At 30.0% G+C, this 25,657-nt stretch overlaps 1 protein-coding gene across 1 annotated transcript; it reads right to left on the minus strand.

The window, feature by feature from the left end:
- Positions 1-20,638: 20,638 nt before the first annotated feature.
- On the minus strand, positions 20,639-23,519 carry LOC108559918 (homeobox protein engrailed-1a-like). The gene is made up of 2 exons (XM_017917305.1): positions 22,764-23,519; positions 20,639-21,120 (listed from the first exon to the last, which is right to left on the minus strand). The coding sequence occupies exons 1-2, from the start codon at positions 23,374-23,376 to the stop codon at positions 20,783-20,785; spliced, it is 951 nt and encodes a 316-aa protein (XP_017772794.1). The 5' UTR covers positions 23,377-23,519; the 3' UTR covers positions 20,639-20,782.
- Positions 23,520-25,657: the final 2,138 nt, after the last annotated feature.

Raw genomic sequence — 25,657 nt, forward strand, 5'->3', positions numbered from 1 at the left:
GCATATTCCAAGTAATCGATCGCACTAATAATTCGGACTGTTGAATCCAATAAAAAAAATATGTCTCGATAACCATAATTCCGACAGTATCAAAATCCAGAACAATTTAGCCTTAACAATAAGAAAAAATAGTATTTTAGATACTATACGGGATTTTGATAATGTCGGGATTTTGATACTGTTGGGAACTTGATTGTCGGAATTTCGGTATAGACCCGTCAGGGAAGCGCTGGTCCATGGCCCTCAAAGAGTGTTAGTACAGGGCAAAGTTGACAGTCTTTGTCTATGGTCAATAGCTCTTTGTGATACTTAATGGTTGTCGGGATTTTGATAATGTCGGGATTGTGATACTGTCGGGAACTTGATTATCGGTATTTCGGTATAAACCCGACAGTGAAGCGCTGGTCCATGGCCCTCAAACAGTGTTAGTACAGGGCAACCAAAGTTGACAGTCTTTGTCTATGGTCAATAGCCCTTTGTGATACTTAATGGTTATCGGGATTTTGATAATGTCGGGATTGTGATACTGTCGGGAACTTGATTGTCAAGATTTCAGTATAGACCCGACAGGGAAGCGCCAAAGTTGACAGTCTTTGTCTATGGTCAATACCCCTTTGTGATACTTAATGGTTGTCGGGATTTTGATACTGTCGGGATTTCGATATATACTCGACGGGAACCTCTGGTTTTGGGCCCTCAAATGAATGGTCAATAGCCCTTTTGTGATACTTAATATGTATTATGATTATATTTTTTATCTTCCTTTTTTATTCACTACTGTTCTATAATAAAAACATTCAGTAATTGATCTGACGGTTGTCGAAATTTTAATTGGACATCAACTTATTGGTTATTTGTTGAATCTCAAGGGTAGATCCAGTGGCTTGTGTCGCTTCAGTCGCTGTGTTGTTAGGCAATTGTCCAGAAGATTGACAGCCAGTACGTTTGGATGTCTGTCTAATCTATTTTGGTATCGGCTACTGTTTTTCATTATGATTATATAAATAAATATATTTTAATTAATATTAATATTAATTATTATTAATATAATGTATTGTATATTTATATAAATTATAAAAGAAATTTAGAAGTTTCATAATTCTGTACTACTTAGACTTGTTACATAAGTGACTGAGTAACACAACATTCACACACGTCCGTATCAAATAAGGATACTTAATATAAATAGTAGGTTGAAGTTATATTATATATTGTTATTATTAATAGATTTATCAAATGGTTAAGGTAAGTATAAAATAAAACGACGTAACTTATTTTAATGGAGGTTTTATTTCAATTTTATTACACTATTCCATTACGATAACTTTCCGATATCTAGTTTAAAATTAATGAATGTGATAATAACAATGTTTTAATGGGATTCGGTATATGGGTTATAAATAATGGGTACGTTTGCCGTATAATATCGTAGGAAGGATACGAAAAACGAAAAGAAAGAGAGGAAAACGAGAAAAAAAAAACTTGGACTCGAAAAATAAAATGTACCGTGCAGATAGAGCGGATGGAACGTGCCTCTCTTTCATGTGGGAAGGAAAATGGGGAAAATTAAAATTAAACTTGCACGAAAGAGAATTATTGCTATAAATTAATATTGTGAGGGTGACAAATGTGCGATGTAGGTTATAAATATGAGGATAGGAAATTTATGTGAGAGTACAATAGAAAACAACCGTCAATGAATAACAACAACAACATTAACAAACAAAAACGATATTCCGTCAAGAAGAAATTACGATTGGAAGGAAAAGTTTAAAAAATGGGGAAGCACGTGCGTCATCATAATTACAATTACAAATTGTTTCCCCGAGTTGATACATGTCCTTTATGCGAAATGATAATTACATAGGAAAAACGACCTAACAAGATATTAATTAATATTACTGAGTTGCTTACAAAATTGCAAACATCATTTGAAATTCATGTTCTTCCAACGAGAATAAAAAACGAAAGAGAGAGTAAGTACAAAAAATATATATGTATGTATAATGTTAATAGAAAACGTGCAAAAAAAATATTAAACGAAGTGGAACGCGGAAATTAATATATAAACGTATTTTCATTTTCTACTATTTCTTGCTTACTTACCTAATGAATGTATGAGCCAACTCATTGCTGATTAGGCTTCTGTCAACCAAACGAAGATGTTTTGCTAAAGGTTATAATGCATCATACTTACAAATATGAGAGTTCTTTTTATTTATAATTATTTATTTTAATGCAATCTTCACTAATAATACGTATAAGGATTGATTGAAATGGAATCATCTTTTTTAAAAAAACATAAAATTATATAATGTTTATCAAAGATTTAAAAAACAGTTATTTTCAATCTTTGGATAATATTTATAACAAGATGATCAATATTTGTAAAACTAGCTCAATAAATGTAGTTTAGAAAACATGAATATCTCAAAAGTAGTAAAAGTCTATTTAAAAAAATAAACTAAAATGACAATTTAGACATTTTTTTGTAGAGGAGAGAAAATATGGAATAGGGACTAAAATCTCTCACCTTCTTCATCAGTCATTCAGAACTATTACTTTTCTTTCTATTTCAAAGCAATGTTGTATCTGTGCACTAGCACAGAGTTTCCTAATTTTTTCTTGTAACGGAACACTTTGAAAATCCTGAAATTTTTGTAAGGTAAAAATGAGAAAAACCATTAACCTCTTAACTTTCAGCGGAACATAGTTTGGGAAACTCTGTACTAGCAAATGACTCATTGATATTGTGTTAGTTTTGGTGTCCACTACTACTCTCCTCATTGGCATTCTAGATTCAGCTCGTCTTCTTCCTTTGTGGTTCGATTATGCCTTCTGATCTATCCAATATTGCTCCAACGAAATTCACTGATTCCAGGAATCTTCCAAGATCCGTTTCCGTCTCGAACTTCATTCTTTGCAATACCAACGCTTTTCAACTTTCTTCTTCACGATGAAGTGTAGAGACTTATGCAATTTTTGCCTCTTTCACTGTCACTTCTCTTGCTAGCTCTATTGAAGGTATTCCAGAAATCACTTACGTTGTGCCCTTTTCAGTGCTTCTATCGATTGTGTCCTTTCTTACTAGACCTCCTTAAAACAATTAAAGAAACTGCTTCGATTATGTACATCATAAGCCCTTGCAGTAGGCAATCACTCAAAAACATTACATAACAAGAATGGAACGTTTCAAGAACTCAAATTAGATATAATTGCAACACTAAAACGAAATTCGGCGCTCTTATATAAGAAATGCGAAACACAATACCCTAAGGAAGAAATTAAAATTAAATTAAGTTTAGATTAGATTTCTAATTGCATAAGTAATTAGTGTACATTATAAATTTTTTAAAAATATTGTTAAGAAGATACATATTAATTGTTTCTTAATGAATTCATCGCGATTAAAGTATTTTCGTGTTTACAATTGCATTGATAATATATACATATGTTGCATCAAGCAAATAAATAAATAATCAATATATTTTATATACGTTTACGTAAGAATTAACATATTACAAGTGCTGTTGATGATGATAGAGATCAACAACGATAATTAAGTAACAATGTCCCCGTTTTGCAAACTGCATTGTGTTTTATGCTTTTTTCGTAATTTCCACACTAATTTGAACTAAAATGTTAACATTTTGTAACAGTTAAATCTTTCTTTTTTATTTATTTATGTTTAACTGTTTCAACAATTATTAATATTTTAGTCTTTCCGTCCATTTATGGTCAATAATCCTTTGTCCCTGTTAATATTTTTTTATATTATAGGTATATTTTTATTGGTTTATATGTTGTAAACTTCGATCATTGTTTTGAAGATTTGTTGTACCTATATTAAGTAGAGTAGTAAAAAAATAATTACAATTTTCTCTGCATCTTACATATAATTTTCATTTTTTATTTCATAATAAAATTAAAATAAATTATATCAGTTATAATATATTGTCATATTTTTATTATTTAAGTATTAATAAATTGGTTGGTAACCTGAGTTAATTCTGTTAAATTAAAAAAAAAAAGAAATGAATTTTACAAGAAAAATTGACTTTATTTCATTAACTGTGGCATCTCGCTACCATCAAAAGTCAACAAATGAAATAATTAATTGAAATTCTCTTAATATCAAATTTAAATAAATTCTAATTTAATTAAAAAATAGATTATAAATTTATTATTTTATATGAAAATGAGTGTTTTTTTCTTTTCTTTGTATACTCCTCGATTAGTCCGGAATACCCGTACTATGCGAGATATTTCTGTATTAGATTTTTTTTAAAGAAAACCTGACTACAATTTATTGAGTTAGAAAAGTAAAAAAATATTGGTTACGCATTTATAAACTCAAGTATTACACAAATAAATCTCTTTGAGTTTAATTAGCTGAACTCTTTGAAGTGAAAGAATTTCCCAAATTTCTAGACCCAAATGGGGCACAAAAAATAAATAAATTTGTAAAATGTATTGATAACAATAAAAAAAATGATATGGATAAACCGATCTAGATATAGTTTTAATGATTTTGCTGATTAGAGGGTGGTGATTCCTCTTTCCTGGACATTTTCTAGAAAATTAAGATACAATTAAAAAGGTGGTACAATACGCGTTACCACTGCCCCACTAGGCATGTTGAAAATGCAGTAGTTAACTGTCCAAACAAAAATTATAATTTCAAAAAACAATAATTTCTTTAATAAAATATAATATTTTTGGAAGTTGTACAATCTGTTTTGTAGCATTTTGTCGTTATTTTGTTTTTAAATAATTGTGATGTCTACATTGAAAAGTATTTGTAAGTAAGTATTTTGTTTATTTTCATCTATTTTTTCAATAATACGAAATTTAACATATATAAAAGTAAAAACCATGATAAAGTGTAGTAAGATAAGTATATTTTGAATTTTTTTAAAATTCCCCCGACTTACGAACAAATTCGACCCTTTGGAACGGAAGGGATTTACTTACTATTGATTTTTAAGTTATATAAGTTAAGTTAATACATTTCGAAACCATCGTTATTTGTAGAAATGTAAAGTATTTTATTGTGCCACTAAAAGATATATAGGAAATAAAAAAATTAGATAAAACTGTTATTATCTAAATGAAATCACGAGATTTGCATATTTTCACCGAGGCGTATAATTTTAATATAAAGTTTATATTATTTCCGTGCGACTTCTGGAACGAGCCAGTTACGTAAACATAATAAAAAAACGGTTATGCTCTGTGCGTATGCGTTTGTGTGTTTGGAAACATTTATATATATATATTTTTGTATTCGAAAGGACATTTTTTACGGCTCTTTAATGCTCGTTCCGTATTTTAATACCGGCTCGAGTTTCAAGCCCAATGCTGTACTTCAAAGCAAAACAAAACAAGAGTGGGTTTGAATTTGAAAATACAATGAAAAAAAAAATCGGTGTTTATATGAAATGAATGATGCAGATCCGTTGACGGATTTTTATTACGATTTGAAGAAGAAGAAAAAAAATTGAAAACAAAACTGCATAGTATATTTTGTTGTTGGTGAAACATCAACGGTACATGTAAATGGTTTACCACTGGTTGTGCAACAGAGGAATGAATATCTTTAGCGTCTCTCAGCGGTTTCGCTTAATGTGTATACAAATAATTTGGGGGCCCATAAAGGCAGACCTAAATGGCGCTATAATTGGATTTTTCAGGAGGGAACGCAGTTGCTTTTCCCCCTGAATCGTTCTCTCTGGGGGATGTGTTTGCAGCGCACCCTTTCCGCCGTCCATGAAATATTTTCATCGTCGCCCTCCTTCGTGATAATGGCACACCAATTACACTTGTCACAAAACGCGGAATGGGGAGAATTAGGGACGTTAACTAACTAACTCTGCGCAAACGTTTTCTACGAGCAAGAAAAAAAAATTACAGGCAATATCAAAGTGAAATCACTTAACATTTTTATGCAACGACGAAGAGCAAACATTAAATTGTACTGGAAACTATTGCAATCAACTGATTGTTTATTATGTAATAAAAAAACTAGTAAAAAATGATATTTGATGATACATGTTTTATACTTCTAAAATACACTAATTACAAACTAAACAAGAAATTGCAGTGAAGTTTAATTAACTAGGTTAATAATTACGGAGTTCTGCTAAAGCCAGAAAATGTTATCAATGAAATGCTGAAGATTGCGGAGAGCTGGGATAATTTTATTACATTGGTTTTTCATAATACCTGACACAACTATAATACTTTTTAATTGATTTATACTTCAAGTTAATTAAGCTCTAAGAGATTTATTTAAGTAATACTTGAAGTTTATCTATGTATAAACTGTAATTAAAAGTAATTCTGAATAAAGTTGTTATAAAGTGTAAAGGCTCGTCCAATTTAGTCTCAGTACAGGAATACCTCGCATAGTCCGTGTAATTTATTTAATGACTGTTTGAAACTGGACTAATCGAGGAATTAAATAGATTCAAAAATAGACTAAAAGAGAAAAACATATCAATAATAAAATTTAAAAAATTATATTTCGTGCACTAACTACCAGAAGTTATTTTTCATTTTCTTAATTATTATTTAGTTTGTTTTGAAATTTTCAAACCGGACTATTAAAAATACGCACTGATCGAAGCGGAACTACTTTATATTATAAGATTACAAAAAAATTGAAGCAGTGAATATGATTATAATAAAAAAAAAATACAAAATAAATAATCAATTTTTTACAAAAATAAGATAAAGATTTCTAATTAATTGGGATACATTGATCTTAATCAAATGACATAATTCTAGTTATAAATACCTAACACTACTATAATAATTACTAATTTATTTATAAAAAATAATTCAATGTAAAATTATATGAATAAAGTTGATATAAAGTGTAAAGCCTCATCCAATTTAATCTCAGTACATGCATAATCCTCGCATAGTCCGTGTAATTTGTTTCTCTAACATACCGGACTATTTGAAACTGGACTAATCGAGGAATTAAATAGATTCAAAAATAGACTAAAAAAGAAAAACATATCAATAATAAAATTTAAAAATATATATTTTGTGCACTAATTTCCAGAAGTTATTTTTCATTTTCTTAATTATTATTTAGTTTGTTTTGAAATCCGCACTGATCGAAGCGGGATTACTTTATACCATAAGATTACTAAAAAATTGAAGCAGTGAATACGATTATAATAAACAAATACAAAATAAATAATCAATTATTTACAAAAAAATAAGATATAGATTTCTAATTAATTGGGATACATTGATCTTAATTAAAATTAGTGTAGTTTAAACAAAATTTATAATTAAATGTAAGGATCTTAAAAAAAATGACATAATTCTAGTTCTAAATACATGACATAATTACTAATTTATTTATAAAAAGAACAAACTATAATTCAATGTAAAATTATATGAATAAAGTTGATATGAAGTGTAAAGCCTCTTCCAATTTGGTCTCAGTACAGGAATACCTCACATAGTCCGTGTAATTTGTTTCTCTAACATACCGGACTATTTGAAACTGGACTAATCGAGGAAATAAATCCATTCAAAAATAAATTAAAAGAGAAAAAAATAATTGTGCACAGAAAATATTTCTTTATTTTTAAATTTTCAAACGGGACTATTGAAAATCCGCACTGATCGAAGCCATGGATGGATAATAACAAACTATATTACTTTCTTTATTTAAACATATTTATTAGTCAAAACATTGACTGAAAGTATATTAGTTTATCAACAAATTTACTAATTATTCTAAGACATTCACAACTAAGTAAAAGTCAGTATTAATTACGATTTAGTTGGTTTTGTCTAAATAGAATGTAATTATAATGCAAAAACAATCAACTTTTATCTACGTTTTTATTTCTTTTTGAAACATAAACTTCTAAAAGAAAATTTCAGTTAAGAAAATTATTTCCTAGAATTAATTTCTTCGTTAATTGAGGTATGAATGTAATAGGAAATATTGATTTAAATTACCGAAAGTCTAAATATAAAGTAATTTTAATGCATTATTTGAAATTTGGTATGTGACACCGCTTGTTCAGAATAGTTCTTATTCCCTTGTTTTTATTCATTACCTTCGTTGAGTGTCGAAATTGGAAATACGAGTCGGAAGAGGGAAGAAGGGTGAGATAATAAAAAAAAAAGTAGTGAGGTGGTAAGAGAGCCAGCGAAGAACGGTGTGGTGGAGAGAGGACAGAGGACGAGTGAGAAAGATAGGGAGTGCAGGTCCATATAGTGCGTTTAATTTAAATGATGTTGGTAGATGTATAAATCAGATGGACCACCCGTGCGACAGTCGGTGGCTCCGTGGTTCGGCGGCGCAACTGGACACCGACACTAGCGCCAAAAAATGTTAACAAGACACATGACAACTGCCGCCCGACTGCGGTCCTCTTCCTTCTCCCTTCCACCCAAACTGCTGCCATCGCCGCCCGCCAGCCCTTTCCTTCTTGCACGCGTTCTCTGTTCTTCGTAAGCGGCACACTGCTGCATCTCTCCTCATCCAGCAACACGTCGGCCGAATTGGGGGGCCAGGCGGAGCCCCCGGGCTGCCCCCCTCGCATATAAAAAAAAAGAGTGCCTTTTCCCATTGTCGGGCTGAGGGCGGCACCCGCATTCCTTCCTATCCCGCTTTAATTACACACAAATGCTTTACACCTACACGTCCTAACCGCTCCAGCTTTTACACAAACCGGATTAAATCAAATCACACACGCAAATGTAACAAACAATTCTACGAATAAACACACAAAAAAAAACTATTTTTTCATTCATTATTATACTTCAACAATTTATATTTCAAAATAAACCTAAGCAAAAGTTATCTACGTCATAAATGTCACAGCACAGTGACATTTGGCGTCATCTGCAAAAATTGCAGACCATTCAAATTATGACATTACTTTTGCGCCACAATTATCAACAATAAATTATTTAATTAAATTATTGTTAATACTTTATTAGTTATTTACTAATTCTTTTTTTTAATTTTTGATTATTCTTTATAATATATACATTTATTTATGTAATTTTTATCAAATCAACTTTATAACATATTAAACACAAACCGATAATACCGGATTAAATCAAATCACACACGCAAATGTAACAAACAATTCTACGAATAAACACACAAAAAAAACTATTTTTTCATTCATTATTATACTTCAACAATTTATATTTCAAATAAAACTACTCAAAAGTTATCTACATCATAAATGTCACAGCACAGTGACATTTGGCGTCATCTGCAAAAATGGCAGACGATTCAAATTATGACATTACTTTTGCGCCACAATTATCAACAATAAATTATTTAATTAAATTATTGTTAATACTTTATTAGTTATTTACTAATTCTTTTTTTTTATTTTTGATTATTCTTTATAATATATACATTTATTTATGAGATTTTTAACAAATCAACTTTATAACATATTAAACACAAACCGATAATACCGGATTAAATCAAATCACACACGCAAATGTAACAAATAATTATACGAATAAACACAAACAAAAACTATTTTTTCATTCATTATTATACTTCAACAATTTATATTTCGAATAAAACTACTCAAAAGTTATCTACATCATAAATGTCACAGCACAGTGACATTTGGCGTCATCTGCAACAATTGCAGACAATTCAAATTATGACATTACTTTTGCGCCACAATTATCAACAATAAATTATTTAATTAAATTATTGTTAATACTTTATTAGTTATTTAATAATTCTATTGTTTATATTTTTGATTATTCTTTATAATATATACATTTATTTATGAGATTTTTATCAAATCAACAAACAATTCTACGAATAAACACAAAAAAAAACTATTTTTTCATTCATTATTAAACTTCAACAATTTATATTTCGAATAAAACTACTCAAAAGTTGTCCGTTTTGATTTGTAATGTTACATAATATATTTAACTCAAGTGATTGATGGAAGATAATAGATTTAGTTTTAAATTAACATACATAAATTACTATATCAAATCACAAACGCAAATGCAACTTCCAAACCTACTGTAACATCAAATCATTAAGCTTCAATTTAGTGTTAAAGAAAAACTTATTAACAATGAAATATATTTCGAATGACATATGATTTCTATAACAACAGTTTTCAAAAGTTAAACAACAATACTCGAATAGGTGACAGACATCTATTTAGAAAGAATATTGTGTTAATGTATTCTTAGTTGAATGATCTTTTCTTGATTACCACATATTATCTTTCCTTTGCAATTAACTTTTATACATAAACTACCATTAACTAATCGCACTTATAAATAAACATATTCCATTGAAAACTTACTTATGTAGACAACTTAACTTGGCAAGGCATACCAATTGGCCCAGCATGATGGTAGAAACACATCTTTAACAAAAATTGTCAATCATAACTTTTTTTCCGTGCTTTTTTTACAAAACTATCTACGATGTTAACCGGATGACATAATTTCAAAATTCATAAGTTTACTAATGTTAATGCAAATTGGTACAACAAAAGAAAATAATAAGAAATAATACAATAAGGTTCAATCGCAATATATTGATGAAAATCATTTTTTCGAATTTTCATACTTATTATTGATTTATTACTGGGATCGACAATTTTTTGGAAAGAGGAAGATATTGTTATAATAAAGTTAGGGAATTGCACGTAGCATTACGATCGCAATTTTTACTAATGAAGTGAATTTTCCAATTTCTCACGAAAGAACCGCGGATTATCGATTAAATCAAAATTGTGAGTACGAGTTTGAATTGTTTTAATATTTGGTATATAGTTCACCAGATAATACCAATAAATGTGTATGTTAATAAAAAAAAAAATTCGTAATTAATTTAGTATTATTTATCATTGCAATCAGTTTTAACGACTTTAAATCATTTTAAATGTAAAATTTATACGAAAAGCTTTCTTTGCACGTTTTCGCTTTTACACGGTTTAAAACCAACTATAATAGAGATCATCAATTTTCTAAGTCAGATTGAAATCGATTTGTCTATTTAAAGAGTGATGTAACCAGTAAAATTATTAATAAACAAATACATAATCAAATTTCTGAAATTTACTCTTTGCGATTAAATAAATCAAATTTTCATTAAATTATGAATTAAATAAAACCAGTTTAATGTATCACTAAATATAGCTATTATGAATTAATTAATTATCTTATTTGTAAAGAAAAATATTGTTATTGTATAGTTTTTTTTTCCTTCAAATTTTACGACATAAATTGTTGAATAGAAGATAAATATTTGTGTTTAGAAGAGTATCTATACATCTAAACTAAGTAGTGAAGGCATCTTGAAACATTAATACGGCATCCGGAATAGGTAGAATTAATGAACAGGTAACAGAACCATTACGATTGAGAGATATGGAGTTTCAAAATGAGCAACGTGTTTGGCTCAGGAAAAACCATGGTTAACGGTGAATTAAAGACTTTTATGGAACCAGATATCACACACAGACACACAAAACAGTACGTTTATTATTCAACATTTCGTTACCAGACACTTGGAATCAATTGCTAAATTGAAGAAGAAAAAAAAAATCTGTTCTTTTTGTCTGATTTTGTTCTGTTCTGAATGAAATTCTTATGAAGTGCTTTGTTTGAATTTACTTAGAATTAATTAAATTCAATAATTTTTATAATTATATCCTAGTTTGTGAGCTTAATTCGTTTCAGAAACAGGCTTGCAATCAAAAGCACTCGTATATCAAAGCCAATTTTGCAGAATTCCAAGCTTCTTATTTCTTATTAAAATATGAATTGTATGAATTTTTATGTTTAATTGTATATTTTAGGGCAACTAATAGCCGAATGATTAAGTCTCAAATCCTGGTCAAGCCATAAAATTACACGACATAAAAAAAATTGTATATTTTTATATATAATGTATATTTTCATATGAATATTTGATTGCGAAATTCAAATTGTTAATCTCTTAATGTAACATCTTTTATTTTTTACGTTAGTTGATCTTGCTAAAAGGTACATGATATAATAATGATTATAGAAAATATGAGATTTAAAATTGTACAGAAATATGCTTAGCAGAAATGAGTTAAGTTAAGACTTAAACACTTAAAAATTAAGAAAAAAATAACTGATGTTCAATACAAAAAAAATGAATAATTTACATAGACTGAAATGATAACTTAAATTTTAATTAAAATCAAGTATTAAACTATCATCACGAATATATTAATTTAATTAATAAATATTATAAACATAAATTAATGGCAATAAAAATGTTCATATTTTTCACATGAACAAATATTTTAAGGCAATAACTCGCATAGTTCGGCTTAGGTTAGTGGAAATTCACTACGGTTTGAAAATTAATAAACAAACTAAATTATAAATAATTAAGCAAAATAATATTAAATTTTTAAAGTCCTCGGTTAGTCCGGTTTCAATGAGTCCGTGATATTGTCTGAACCGATTATCCGCACTATGCAAAGTATAGCTGTAGATTTATAAGGAAAATTTTAATTAAAATCAAGTATTAAACTATCATCATGAATATATTGTATTAATTTAATAAATAAATATTATAAACATAAATTAATGGCAATAAAAATGTTCATATTTTTCACATAAACAAATATTTTAAGCAATAACTCGCATAGTTCGGCTTAGGTTAGTGGAAATTCACTACGGTTTGAAAATTAATAAACAAACTAAATTATAAATACTTAAGCAAAATAATATTAAATTTTTAAAGTCCTCGGTTAGTCCGGTTTCATTGAGTCCGTGATATTGTCTGAACCGATTATCCGCACTATGCAAAGTATAGCTGTATATTTATAAATTTATAAGGAAAACTAGTTTTAATGTTTCTTAATTTGAATGGATTTTAATTTAAATAAATTATTTTCATAAATTTAATAAAAAATAATCTGATTTTTAACATTGTAGACAAAATCAATTTGTGAGTAAGAAAGTATTTCTCTTTGTGTATGTTATATATTGATAAATTCGCTACACTTGAGAGATAAACATATTAATGATAGAAGACGACAGGTAAAATGACCTTTTTGTATGTTATACGTTTACTTTTTTTTTGTCCGTTTCATTTCGATCACGTCAGAAAACCCTTCGGAGAGGAAGGATTGGCCGTGAGGGAATAGGAAACAGTTTGTCAACATAACATAACACCGCCGGATTATTATGACAACTCAATGCAGGAGCGTTTAAGGACGAAGCTGAGATGAATATATATAAAAAAAAAGTCCATTAATATTCGCCCTTTCCAAAATATTATCATATTTCACATCGACTGAAATTAATGATGTCCTTTAACATTAAAAGAAAATTGGCGTGAAAACTTGCCAAAAAAAAAATGTTCTTTTTCAATTGTGAAATTCCAGAAACTGGAATGGATCGATCAAACGAAATGAAATAATATCTATCATAAAAGTGGCAAGTATTTGATAAAGAAAAAAAAAACAAGAAAAGTTTCCAGTAAATAAAGCGCAGTAGCTGGATTGAGTTTATACGGACGGGGTGGAGTGCGTTAAATAAGTGGAAAAGGCTTTTCCCCCTTTTAGGCTACGTCCTTCTCTTCTCTCCACTTTCCGTTCTCCCCGTGATCGAATGATTTAATAAAACCGGCTCCGTGAAAGAGGCCGAAGCGGTGGACGAAAGGGGGAGGCTTTATTCAATTTAAAACTTTACGGAAGGCGTGACAAATCCGTAATTTGCAATCATTCCGATGTCAGCGCTGCGAATAATACTTCAAATTCTTTAATTTCAATTAGCCACGCGTCAATGTCAAAAACGTTTTTATTATTATTGCGAAAGGGTCTTCCCCTCGCGTCGCCAACCAAATGAAAATGAAAAAGAAAACGAACAAACAACAGTCACGAATCTTAACATCGACTCATCCGAAGATTACTGTTCTCAACACACTCCACACCTCTTCAATCCTGTATTCATTATTCAATTGTTTAAAAAAAAACACAATGTTTCATAGCTTTTGTTTTAAAATAAATGTTTTTAAATCATACAAAGAAATATTAACAACTATAATTTTATAGTAAACAAAGGACTTTTAATCGCATAAAATTATAATTTTATTTAATTCTAAATAAGATTATTTTCTTAGAAATACTTTTTACTTGTTGTACATCTTATTTTATTCAATCATTTTCTGTCTTATTATTAAATTTTTATTAATCCTAACTAATTTTCCAAGAAATAAACGAACACATGCCTTCATTTGATCGTCATTTAAAAATCTTGAAACCCATCGAGCGAATTGCTTCGTGCAGCCAATGTGATTATTTAATATTTGCGACAAAGCCATAGCATTCAAGCCCAGTTCATCAACTACCATTTCCCGTGTCACTCTTTGATCTTCGTCAATGGTTGCCTTCGCCAAGGCTATATTTGTATCATGGGTCGAAGATTTCGGGCAACCTTAACGATGTTCATCCTCAACAGAAAAATGTGCGGTCTGAAATCTTTGAAACCACTTGGAAATATTCACAAGAGATGTTGCATTCACTCCATATACATTTTGGGATTCCTGGAAAAGTTGCATAAGCTAGAGTTGACGTCGAAATCCGTAGATTTGAATGGAAAAACATTTTTTTTGCTGTTTTGGTGGTGGAATTTGGTGTCTCAAAATCTTCATAGTGTTCACGTTCTTGAGGTGTCTATCGCTCGATGGCTTATTAACAACTAATTCACAATATATCTACATCATAAATGTCACAGCACAGTGACATTTGGCGTCATCTGCAAAAATGGCAGACAATTCAAATTATGACATTACTTTTGCGCCACAATTATCAACAACAAATTATTTAATTAAATTATTGTTAATACTTTATTACTTATTTACTAATTCTTTTTAATTTTGGTTATTCTTTATAATATATACATTTATTTATGAGATTTTTATCAAATCAACTTTATAACATATTAAACACAAGAAAGTAGCTAATTTTATATGGCATCGTTTCGTCAAACATATTTGCAACAAAAAACATGTAAAATAACACCTTAAGAGAATTCCATTAATTTTTTAATTAATTTACATCGATCATCAATTTTTTTTTTTTAATTTCATTAATATTTTAAATAAATTTCGTAGAAATAGACATGCCAGGTTCATGGTCACAACTGAATAATTCTAATTCTAATCATTAATAAATTCGATTTTTTTTTATTAAATGTGTATTTTATTTAGTTTTACCACAAATATTCATAAAGTTAAATAAATAACAAAAAGAAAATTATTTGCTTAAAAATAAAAAAGAAGACTATTTTATTACTACTTCAAATAAATATGGAATTTCTTCAAGAAATAAATAAATAACAAAAAGCATTTAGAAAATATTCTGTAATATCATTTAATTACTAAATTATAAAATTCAATTTAAAAAAGTATTTATGTTATTTATTGAGTATTTCTTAGAACTAAGACAAGCCTTTTCCTGCTTTTTTGTAATTTAATTGTCAAGGTAAAACTATAAATAATGACGTTTAAATAATGTATCTGTAATAACGCGAAATAGGACAATAATTCAAATAGGTTTTAAGTGACATTAATATAATACAGAAATTTCCAATACGTTTCAATTTATACTTAATACATTTTTTTTTTATCAGGAACTGAAAATATATTCTTTAGACATTCGATATTTCTATTTTAAATAAAACATATTTAAGTTGACTTATGTTAATTTAAATTTAATTTATGCTATGTTAGGGTTGCCATGGTTTAAAAAAAATATGAATGTAATTCAAAAATGAAATATACGTCAATCGGTCCAATCGAAGCAACTAGTTTCCCAGACTGGAGTACTTGACTTAATTATACTTGTCTTAACAATAATTTCAGCAATTTTATATCAATAATTAAATAATCGATAGGTAATTAATTTTAGCAGCATATGAAAGGAAATTTAAGTCCAACTTGAATTACATAAGCCAAGATGAAACTTAGTATGCTTGATAATTTTTTTATATAAAATACTTGTTGTAATTGGAATGTTTTACTTCAAATATTAAGATTCTTATAGGTTGTATTAGAAGTATTTACTTCTAAAATGTTATGTTATGAGTTCAAAGATCTCTAAATTTGCTTACAAATAGTTAAAACAACATTTTATTTTCCTCCAATGCTTACTTGGATATACAATTTGTGAAAGGTTTAAAACTACAGCATTCTTGGTAAGCATTAAATCGAAATGAAACAGATGTAAATCAATCCACATGAATATTAATCCACTTTCAAGAGAGAGAGAAAAATAAAATAAAAAAGGTTTATAATGAGAAACGGACGATTTCCGCGTAGTTTAATGCAGAGTTCAAAAGGTGACGAACGAAATGTTTTAATTGGCGTAACAATTAAGGTCGGAAAATGGAAAAACGATTAAGACGAATGTAAGAAGAAATGAAAGAGTGTAGCCGAAAGCGGCACCTCGTTACTAGACGACCCCCTTTTTCCTCTTGCTCCGCACACGATAATTACCAAAGAGAAAATGTTGCGCGTTCCGTTCCCGCAAATGAATATCAAATGAAGCAGAAATAGAGAAAATCGTAAATCATGAGCTAATAAATCAAATCCCAGGTTGGCGAAGCCAAAAGCCGAGGGAACTCAAAGTGTAATTAAATTTATTAGTGCCGGGGTGTCATCTAGATCTAGTAGACCGTCACATCATTAGCAGCATGCTCAAGAAAAACTGGATCACTAATGGTCTACCCCTCCCTTTCTAACGCTATTTCAAATCTTCTTCAAAACTCTCATCTTCAGACAACTATTATTCATTCTTCAAATGATCTTCATTAACGTCTAGTTTTTTTTTTTTTTTTGGTGTTAATTTTACGAACATTTAAAGGCCTGATATAAATATTATCGTTGGAACGTGTATCGAATTCATACTATATATAGATGCACTTTTTCTTAAGAGAAACTTTAACAATTTTTCAAAAATAATATTTCCTCTACGCTTGTAAGGCGTACAAATGTTTAAAACAACAGTAGAAGTGAATTAACAAGTGCAATTACTTCAGTAAACTTATACCTCAATTAACGAAGTCAATGGATTGGACGAACTTAAACATGAAAAACCAATATTATATAATAAAAATAAATTATTGAATTTTATACAGATTAACAGTTATTATTCTTCTCCTTAATGAGGAGGAATTTTTTTTAAAGTCATTTAAAGCCTGAAATCCATTATCTGCATTATTTTCTTACATCCTATTTGTCGATGTATATGGAATATATTGATTTTGGAATGACTTCTAAGAGATATAGTTAAAGGATTTTTTGTTTTTGATCATAAAATGTTAATATTTCTACGTCAAACGGTATACAATCACAAGTAACGTTAACCGAGGTAAGACTGTAATTAAGACAATTTCTTGCAGAAAAATCTGATTTTGAAACTCGAACAAAAATTGAAGAGTTAATAAACAATTGCGCAATCTTATAAATTTGCTACAAATTGAAAAAATAAAATCAAATATTATGCAGTACAGTTCAAAAACAGATGTTTTTCGAATATTTCTGTTCATTATGTATGTTGTAAAGTTATTAATGAAATAAAATGTGCAAAATTATAATTCCACTTATAAATTCCTGTTAATTTATCTTGCGTCTTTTTCTTTTCCATAAAGTTAAAGATATTTTTTTTTTGTATGTAAACCTTTTGTAATTTATCTGAGATGAATTATTTAGTACGGGTCGAAAGGCCAAGACGATTTTTCTTAATAATCTTTTTCCCTCTGCCTTTCCGTGTACGTACGTCCATTGAACGTCAACGTAGTAAATCTTGTTAAATCAGGCAATGACTAGGCGCACATTCGTTAAACATTTCTTAATATACTTTTCGTTTTTTTTTTTCTTCTTCATATTTTTCCTCTCTCGTGGACCCACATGGTCGTACTGTAATAAATCAAAACGGTTATGTACATGCACGTATCTGTTTTTTTTTTTTTTATTATTGTTGTAGAGTTTCGTCTTCTTTAATTTTTGTTAATTTCCGAATCAAAATCACAATTGATTTCTACTAGAATTTATAATTTATAACGGATAAATTTATTCGATTCATTCAAGAGATGCAATTTATATATCTAGAATGCTTTGTGAGGGCATTATGAAACAAAACAAAAATTGTGCCAAATCATACCCACATGGGACATAGATTAGATAATTCCAAGAAATCAAGGCTTGATTAATGTCACTTAATTGATGTATGTCAAAATAATTGTATTAATGTGAACACTTAGTTATCTATTGATTTATGTTTATTTTGGATTTAATCCAACGAGTAGCTTATTAACGTTTCATGAAACTATTTTGACCTGCCTTCATCAATATGGATTTCCAGATTGGAATAACCTACAAACGTCACTCCAACTGAAGGATAGTTCTTACAAATTAATGTTATAATAGTATGCGTTTAATCAATACAAAATTACTGCTTTTAATTACTATACAGAACTCATATAGTCCGGTTAGCATGGATTTACTATAGTACGGTTTGAAAATTTTAACTTAACTTCAACTGGGAAAAATAAAAATAAATTTGGTTTGTGCGGTTTTAATCCGGTTTTCAAAGAATCCAGAGTGATATTATTAGAATATAACAATATTTCTTATTAGGGGTTTATATCGCAAGCCCGACAACCGAAAAACCGTCTATTGAAATCCCGACGTTCGAAATCCCGACTGTATCAAAATCTCGACAACCATAATCCCGACTATATCGAACATTTTTAAATTATTTCGGATCGTAGTCACCTTGTGCAACACTTTTATTATTAATAACAATAAATTATTATTAATTTATTTGATTCTGTTGAATTATTTATAATAAACCTTAACATTATGAAATAATCTCAAATACAATTAGATTATTAATTGTCGTTATTTATTATAAATAACAATTTAAAAGTGACTACGCTCCGGAATAATTTAAAAATGTTATTGTAAACATTTTAGATATAGTCGGGATTTTGATATAATCGAGATTATGGTTGTCGGGATTTTAATATAGTCGGGATTTTGATATAGTCGGGATTATGGTTGTCGGGATTTCAAACATCGGGATTTCGAACGTCAGGAATTTGATTGACGGTATTTCGGTTCTTCTAATATCCAAAATTGTATAAAACCGGACTAATCGAGGATCTAAAGAAAAATAAATAGATTTTTAATGAATAAACAAACTCTGATATTGATAATAGTCATTCAGAAATTAAAAACATTATAAATTAATATAATTTGAATATATTGTGACAGTGTCAATTAAAAAATGTAACTAATTATAAATAATTTTAATTACTAATAAATTAAGACATAACAAAGTTTAAGATTATAATATAATAATTAATGTTTCAATAAATTATTAAATATTTTTCATCTTTTTATTTGCTCATATTTTAGTTTATAAAATTATAAAAGCTCGAAATGTGAATAAATTATTGGAAATATAAAATATTGATGAAATTTTAGTGAATTCATTTAGAGATATTTTTTGTTCGTATAGTAAATGCTAAGAAATAATATAAGTTCTAATAAGTTCACTATAGGCCGGATTCTCTATAGTCTGGTATTAAAAATTAACTTAATTTAGTTATTTTTTAATTATAAATTATCGTTTAAATGATCGTTTTTTTCTCTATAAAATCTTTTTGTATGAATTTATTTAATCTATTTCAAGGAATTAATCGATTAGATTATAAATATTTTGTGACCATTGAAACGATATTTCAATTATAGTCATTCTTTATGTTTGCATTGTGTATATTAAACAAATAAAATCTGAAGCAAATTAAGTAATCCAAATGTTAATATTTTTTTTCATATTATCGTATATAGTGGAACATACAATATGAAATAAGTAATTTTTAAGTGGCAACACCAAAAATATACTCAAGAACCAGAAAAAATAAGAATTTCAATAATAATTAAGAGGATAAATAAAAGGTAATGTTATTTTTTTCTTTCTTTTTCGGTATAACACCTTAGCTTTTTATTATTCATAATTAACGCCAGTGTATATATGTGTGTCTATGTACATTTAAATCGAAAATTGCAAACACAAAGGGCCGTCAAAACGCGTAACGTGCGATGCTCTCACCCTTTCCATTTGCACCACTCTACCTCTCTTTCTATATATAGATATATTTATAAGTAGTAATGATTGCACATAAGAGAAATAGGCTCGTTCGCAAAAACTAATTTTAAATCAGTCTATAAGTAGTAAGGCTGTCGCGCAATATCTAATGTAGAATACATTACAAACACGCTCAATCTCTTTCTCACCCATATTATTACATTATTACACAGCAGAAACACCATTATCATAAATCAGATTCTTTCTTCTACAATATGCATGTGTCTGTCGTTGTTTTTTTTTATGTTATTATTTCTACGTTTATACAAAACACTATGTTTCACGTACAATGAATAGAAGGAAAGGATTGAATATCGCCCACGCGCGCATTCTCACTCACTATTATTACATAATCAATTAAACATCTAGCAGGTCTACGTAAGCTTCATCGTTTGTTGTTGTTTTTTTTTTTTGTACATTATCTTCTCTTTAGAATTACAAATAAATAAACATTCTCAACACCCCCATCCCCGACATCGCCTATATACATTATTCTTTGTATATACAATGAGATCTTCAGTCATGCACTTTGAATCATGACATTGTTTTTTTTTTTATTTCTATGTAGCGTCATATCTGTTCATCAGATTTGGTATTCACGCAATCAAAGGCATATCGTCTTCGTCGCATGCCACTGTTGAGTGATTGTAGAGACCTTGCGCCATCAGTTGGAGAGCCAAGGGGTTCTTCTGACCGGAAGACTTCTTGATCTTAGCTCTTTTATTTTGAAACCAGATCTTGATTTGCGCCTCGTTCAATCCGAGCTCGGCGCTGAGCTGCTGCCTTCTTCTCTCCGTCAGGTATCGATTTTCAGTGAACTCGTGCTTCAGCCGTGCCAATTGGGCCCCTGAAAACGCAGTTCTCGGTCGCTTGTCCTCCGTGTTTCCGGTCACCTTCGGTGCTGGAGGTTTCTTCATCCTTCTCGATCTCGGACCTGCAAGCAGAAAATGCAAAGAAAGACACATTAAAAACTCGGTTCGTAAACATCGGCGCTATTTCTGTCCGTGCGACGACATCAATCCATCGAGAGAGCACTTAAATCCGAGCGTAATAATTTTTTTCGGATGGAAGACGGGGATTTTCAGCGGTCGGCACTTAGCGCTTTTTAAACGGTTTATTTTCAGATTGATTTATCGATTTACATTGTTTAACGCTTAAAGTACGTTTTCGTTTGTGCGAGCTGAACTCGCGTGTCCAGTGAATTATTAATATTTTTCGATGGAAAAAAAAGGGAACGAAAACAATTTGTAACAATGATCGGTTGTGTAACCATCAATTGCGCTAATTGTCGGCGGTGGTTATTAGGCGAGAAACGCGGGGGCGGTTGCGCGGTTTCCGTTTCCGTTAATTGCACCCGCATTACATAATTATAGCGAAAACTTCGTTATTAATGCATTGCCAAATACACGTACAAAATCGATTTCCAACTGTAACATACATTTTGCGCAATATCTAACTATAATTCAATAGAATTAAATTCAATCACTCTCTAATTATTGAATTATTATTTATACATTTCAAAAATAATCAAATAATAACTTCAAATTCTGATAATTATCATTAATTTAAAATACAGACATTCGCGTTTCTCCAACACTTTACTTTTTTATTTATTCTAAATTTTGACAATGTTGTAATAATAAATATTATATAACTGTAACATACATTTTGCGCAATATCTAACTATAATTCAATAGAATTAAATTCAATCACTCTCTAATTATTGAATTATTATTTATACATTTCAAAAATAATCAAATAATAACTTCAAATTCTGATAATTATCATTATTTTAAAATACAAACATTCGCGTTTCTCCAACACTTTACTTTTTTATTTATTCTAAATTTTGACAATGTTGTAATAATAAATATTATATAACTGTAACATACATTTTGCGCAATATCTAACTATAATTCAATAGAATTAAATTCAATCACTCTCTAATTATTGAATTATTATTTATACATTTCAAAAATAATCAAATAATAACTTCAAATTCTGATAATTATCATTAATTTAAAATACAAACATTCGCGTTTCTCCAACACTTTACTTTTTTATTTATTCTAAATTTTGACAATGTTGTAATAATAAATATTATATAACTGTAACATACATTTTGCGCAATATCTAACTATAATTCAATAGAATTAAATTCAATCACTCTCTAATTATTGAATTATTATTTATACATTTCAAAAATAATCAAATAATAACTACAAATTCTGATAATTATCATTAATTTAAAATACAAACATTCGCGTTTCTCCAACACTTTACTTTTTTATTTATTCTAAATGTTTGACAATGTTGTAATAATAAATATTATATTAATCACGTGGTTTGGATGTTAAAATATAGTAAAGAATTAATGTTTTATCAAATTATGCAACCAAAGATACGTTGATTAATTGCCGGCAATTTATATGCGATTTCCAAACAATAGAGGAAAGCTAATGCGCTTTTCGTTGAGACTTGTCGTTGAGATGGGTAGAGCGATTAAAAGACAATGGAACTATTAATATTTGTGCCCTTCGGAGTGGGTGTGCAATTAAAATGGGTCATAGAATTTACCTGAGCTTGGCCTGTCGCTGTATCTGGTGCAGTAGACCCATGCCGGCCACATGGTGGGAGTTTTGCTGTCCTCGGTCTTCGGCTCTTCGGGGTTCGGAAGCACCGATTTCGGACTGACCTGGGGCGGTGGGATCGGCTCGGGCTGACGACGGGCCGGCTTTCCTATCTGCGAGACCGCCTGACAGAGGCTACCCAAAGGAGGAGCAGCCGTCTCGTACGGTTTGAAGCCAATCTTCGAAACAACCTTCGTCCTCAGCACAGCGGACTTCCCGAAATCAGGCTGGAGGATGTTCGTTATGGAATACTTGAGTGTCTGTATCATCGGCTCCTCGTCCGGTTGCGGTGAAGACGAGTCCGGTTCGTCGTCCTGCTCTCGCTTCGGACTGGACAGGGCATAGGATGTGATTCTGAAGAAGGTTTTCTCTTGCTGTTCGGACTTGGGGATGATGTTGTACGGAGAGGTCGGAGGTGAGAGGCTGGTTTTGATGGGCATTGTGGTGCAGGTGAATGAGGATGACGTGCGGGTGGATTCCGGGGAGTTCTGACCCGGGTCGCATCCACCGCCTTGAGGGCTCGTCGCCGCGCTCGGACTCGACCTGTCTTCGAATGCCATATTTGTTCAAATCCGAAGAAAATCGCACAAAAAAAAATGCGAGTGTCTCTTGATGATGTGTGTGTGTGTTGGATAAATAAATAAGCACAAGCACGCACTGAAACTTAGCTCACTGGCTGTCTAAGTATACTTAAACAAGTGCTTACTTGTGTAAGTACCCTGTCAAACTGAGTGAGTTTTCAAAATAGTCATCTTTATTACACGAAGTCCAGATGAGAGGCTCCGCCCATACGACTACACCCATTTCACTCCAACGCCCTCTCGACCCGTTCCGAACCTTGTCGAACTCCGTCCATGCCCATTTTCCGCAGTCGCCCGGAAAATCCATCGGAAAGCGCGGAAAACTGCAACAAACGTTAAATAAACAAATAACCGTATTGACAATTTAATGAAAACATATCGAAATTCTAGAGAATCGCCCGCAGGGACAGGCCGTGAAAACGAAGTGAAAAAAGGAGCGTGCGTTGAAGAGAGAAGAGAGCGAGAAAGAGAAAGCATCGTCTTCGTTTCGGATCGATTACGTTATCCGATGCGCGCACTCTCTCTAACTCTACCATCTGCCAATGGTAAAGTGGGCGTGTCGATCGTAAATGCAGCGATGCGATTGGTGGACTGAGGACGGTGGTGGGGGCGGCTCTCTCGCTTCTGAGATGAGATTGAGACGTACGTCTCTGTTTGTTTTTCCCGATGCTGGGCGGAGTCCGGAGCCTTGTAAACGTTGTAATTCAATATTGCATATAAGTGGTATGGATTAATAAGTGGTTTCGATAATGGTTTTATCAATGCGGCAGAACTAATTGATGGATTTCAAACGGATCGGGCGCGCTCTTCCTTAACAAATATCTATATTTGCTCTCGCACCCGACCATACATGATGCCCAGTTGCTACACTTACATTATTACCTTGTGATTCTTGTCTCTTAGCCGCATTTTCATTACATCTAATTTTCTTTCTTCAATCCATCTTCTCGTCACGTCTCTTTTTCCGTACGCAATTCTAAATCGCAGGAAATTACTTCAACTGTTTCAATTTACATACAGATTACAGCATTACAGAACATCATTTGCTTTATGTATTCCGGATGATCAATACATCATTAAACAAAGTAAGAACGACAAATTTATACATTTTACTAATAGAGACTATTTTCAAATTTATTTATTATTTGTAATAGTTATAAATGATTCCTATATATATTTTTTTTACATCTATTATTTTTCTTCATTGATATAAATATAAGTTAATTACATGATCAGTTATCGTATCGTTTTAAAAATAATTGACATTGATGCAACTTGTTTATTCCTCAAACACTCAACTGAGCTGCGCTTCAATATTGGAAACCTCTCGATAATGTTAACGAAACCAGTTTGCTCTCTATTTAAGACGCGCACGTTAATTCGGATTCACTAAACGGAAACGCAAAGAAAGTCGAGATTTATACGTAGCTAGATTTACAGGAAACTCGATTTATTACATACATTTATCACATGAAGAGAAAATAAGTCATTTTATTTTATTACTATAAAAAATAAATTATATACAGTTCCATATGATTCGCTTTACGTATTAAAGATAATTTTTAATTTTAATTATAATTAGCTTGGGTTAATCTTTTAATCCGTGGGTTAAATATTGTTACTTTTTAAAAATGAATCAATGCAAGTAAGTATATTGGTTTATATTTTATATGTGCATTAAAGAAGGTATTCTATTTAGGTTTTAGGGTGATTTGACATCTGAATAAGCTCTAGTTTTCCAAGGGTTACATTTGAAATAGGGGAATTAAATACAGTGGAACCTCGCTTAACGAGTTTAATTCGTTCCAAAATTACCGAATTTTTACTCGTATAGTGAAACATATTCAAAAATGCACATAATATGTGTTTAGAAGTTTTAAAAATGTTGTAGCAGACGCGAAATCCGGGACTTCTCTTCACATCGTCACTCGTTATGCGAAACGTAGTCATTTTTCTTACAATTCATTAAACTCGTTAAACGAGGTTCCACTATACTACAAACTAAAACGACCACTGATAATGCTTTTTTAAACAATATTTTATAGATAAGGAATAATTAATTTATTTGTTCTAAAATATTGCTAAAAACTATTTAAATTATATATTTTTTTATTTAATTAAACATTTTTATAACTATATAATTATCCATAGGAAAAATATAATTTAATTTCCACGTTTATAAAAAAATAAATATTGACTATTTGTATTTGTACATTTAGTTTTTTTTTCAAATATTTTGAAAGCACATTTTGTCTTGTAT

The sequence above is a fragment of the Nicrophorus vespilloides genome, unplaced genomic scaffold (assembly GCF_001412225.1).
Source record: "Nicrophorus vespilloides isolate i.1.1-1 unplaced genomic scaffold, Nicve_v1.0, whole genome shotgun sequence".
NCBI classification, from domain to species: Eukaryota; Metazoa; Arthropoda; class Insecta; order Coleoptera; family Silphidae; genus Nicrophorus; species Nicrophorus vespilloides.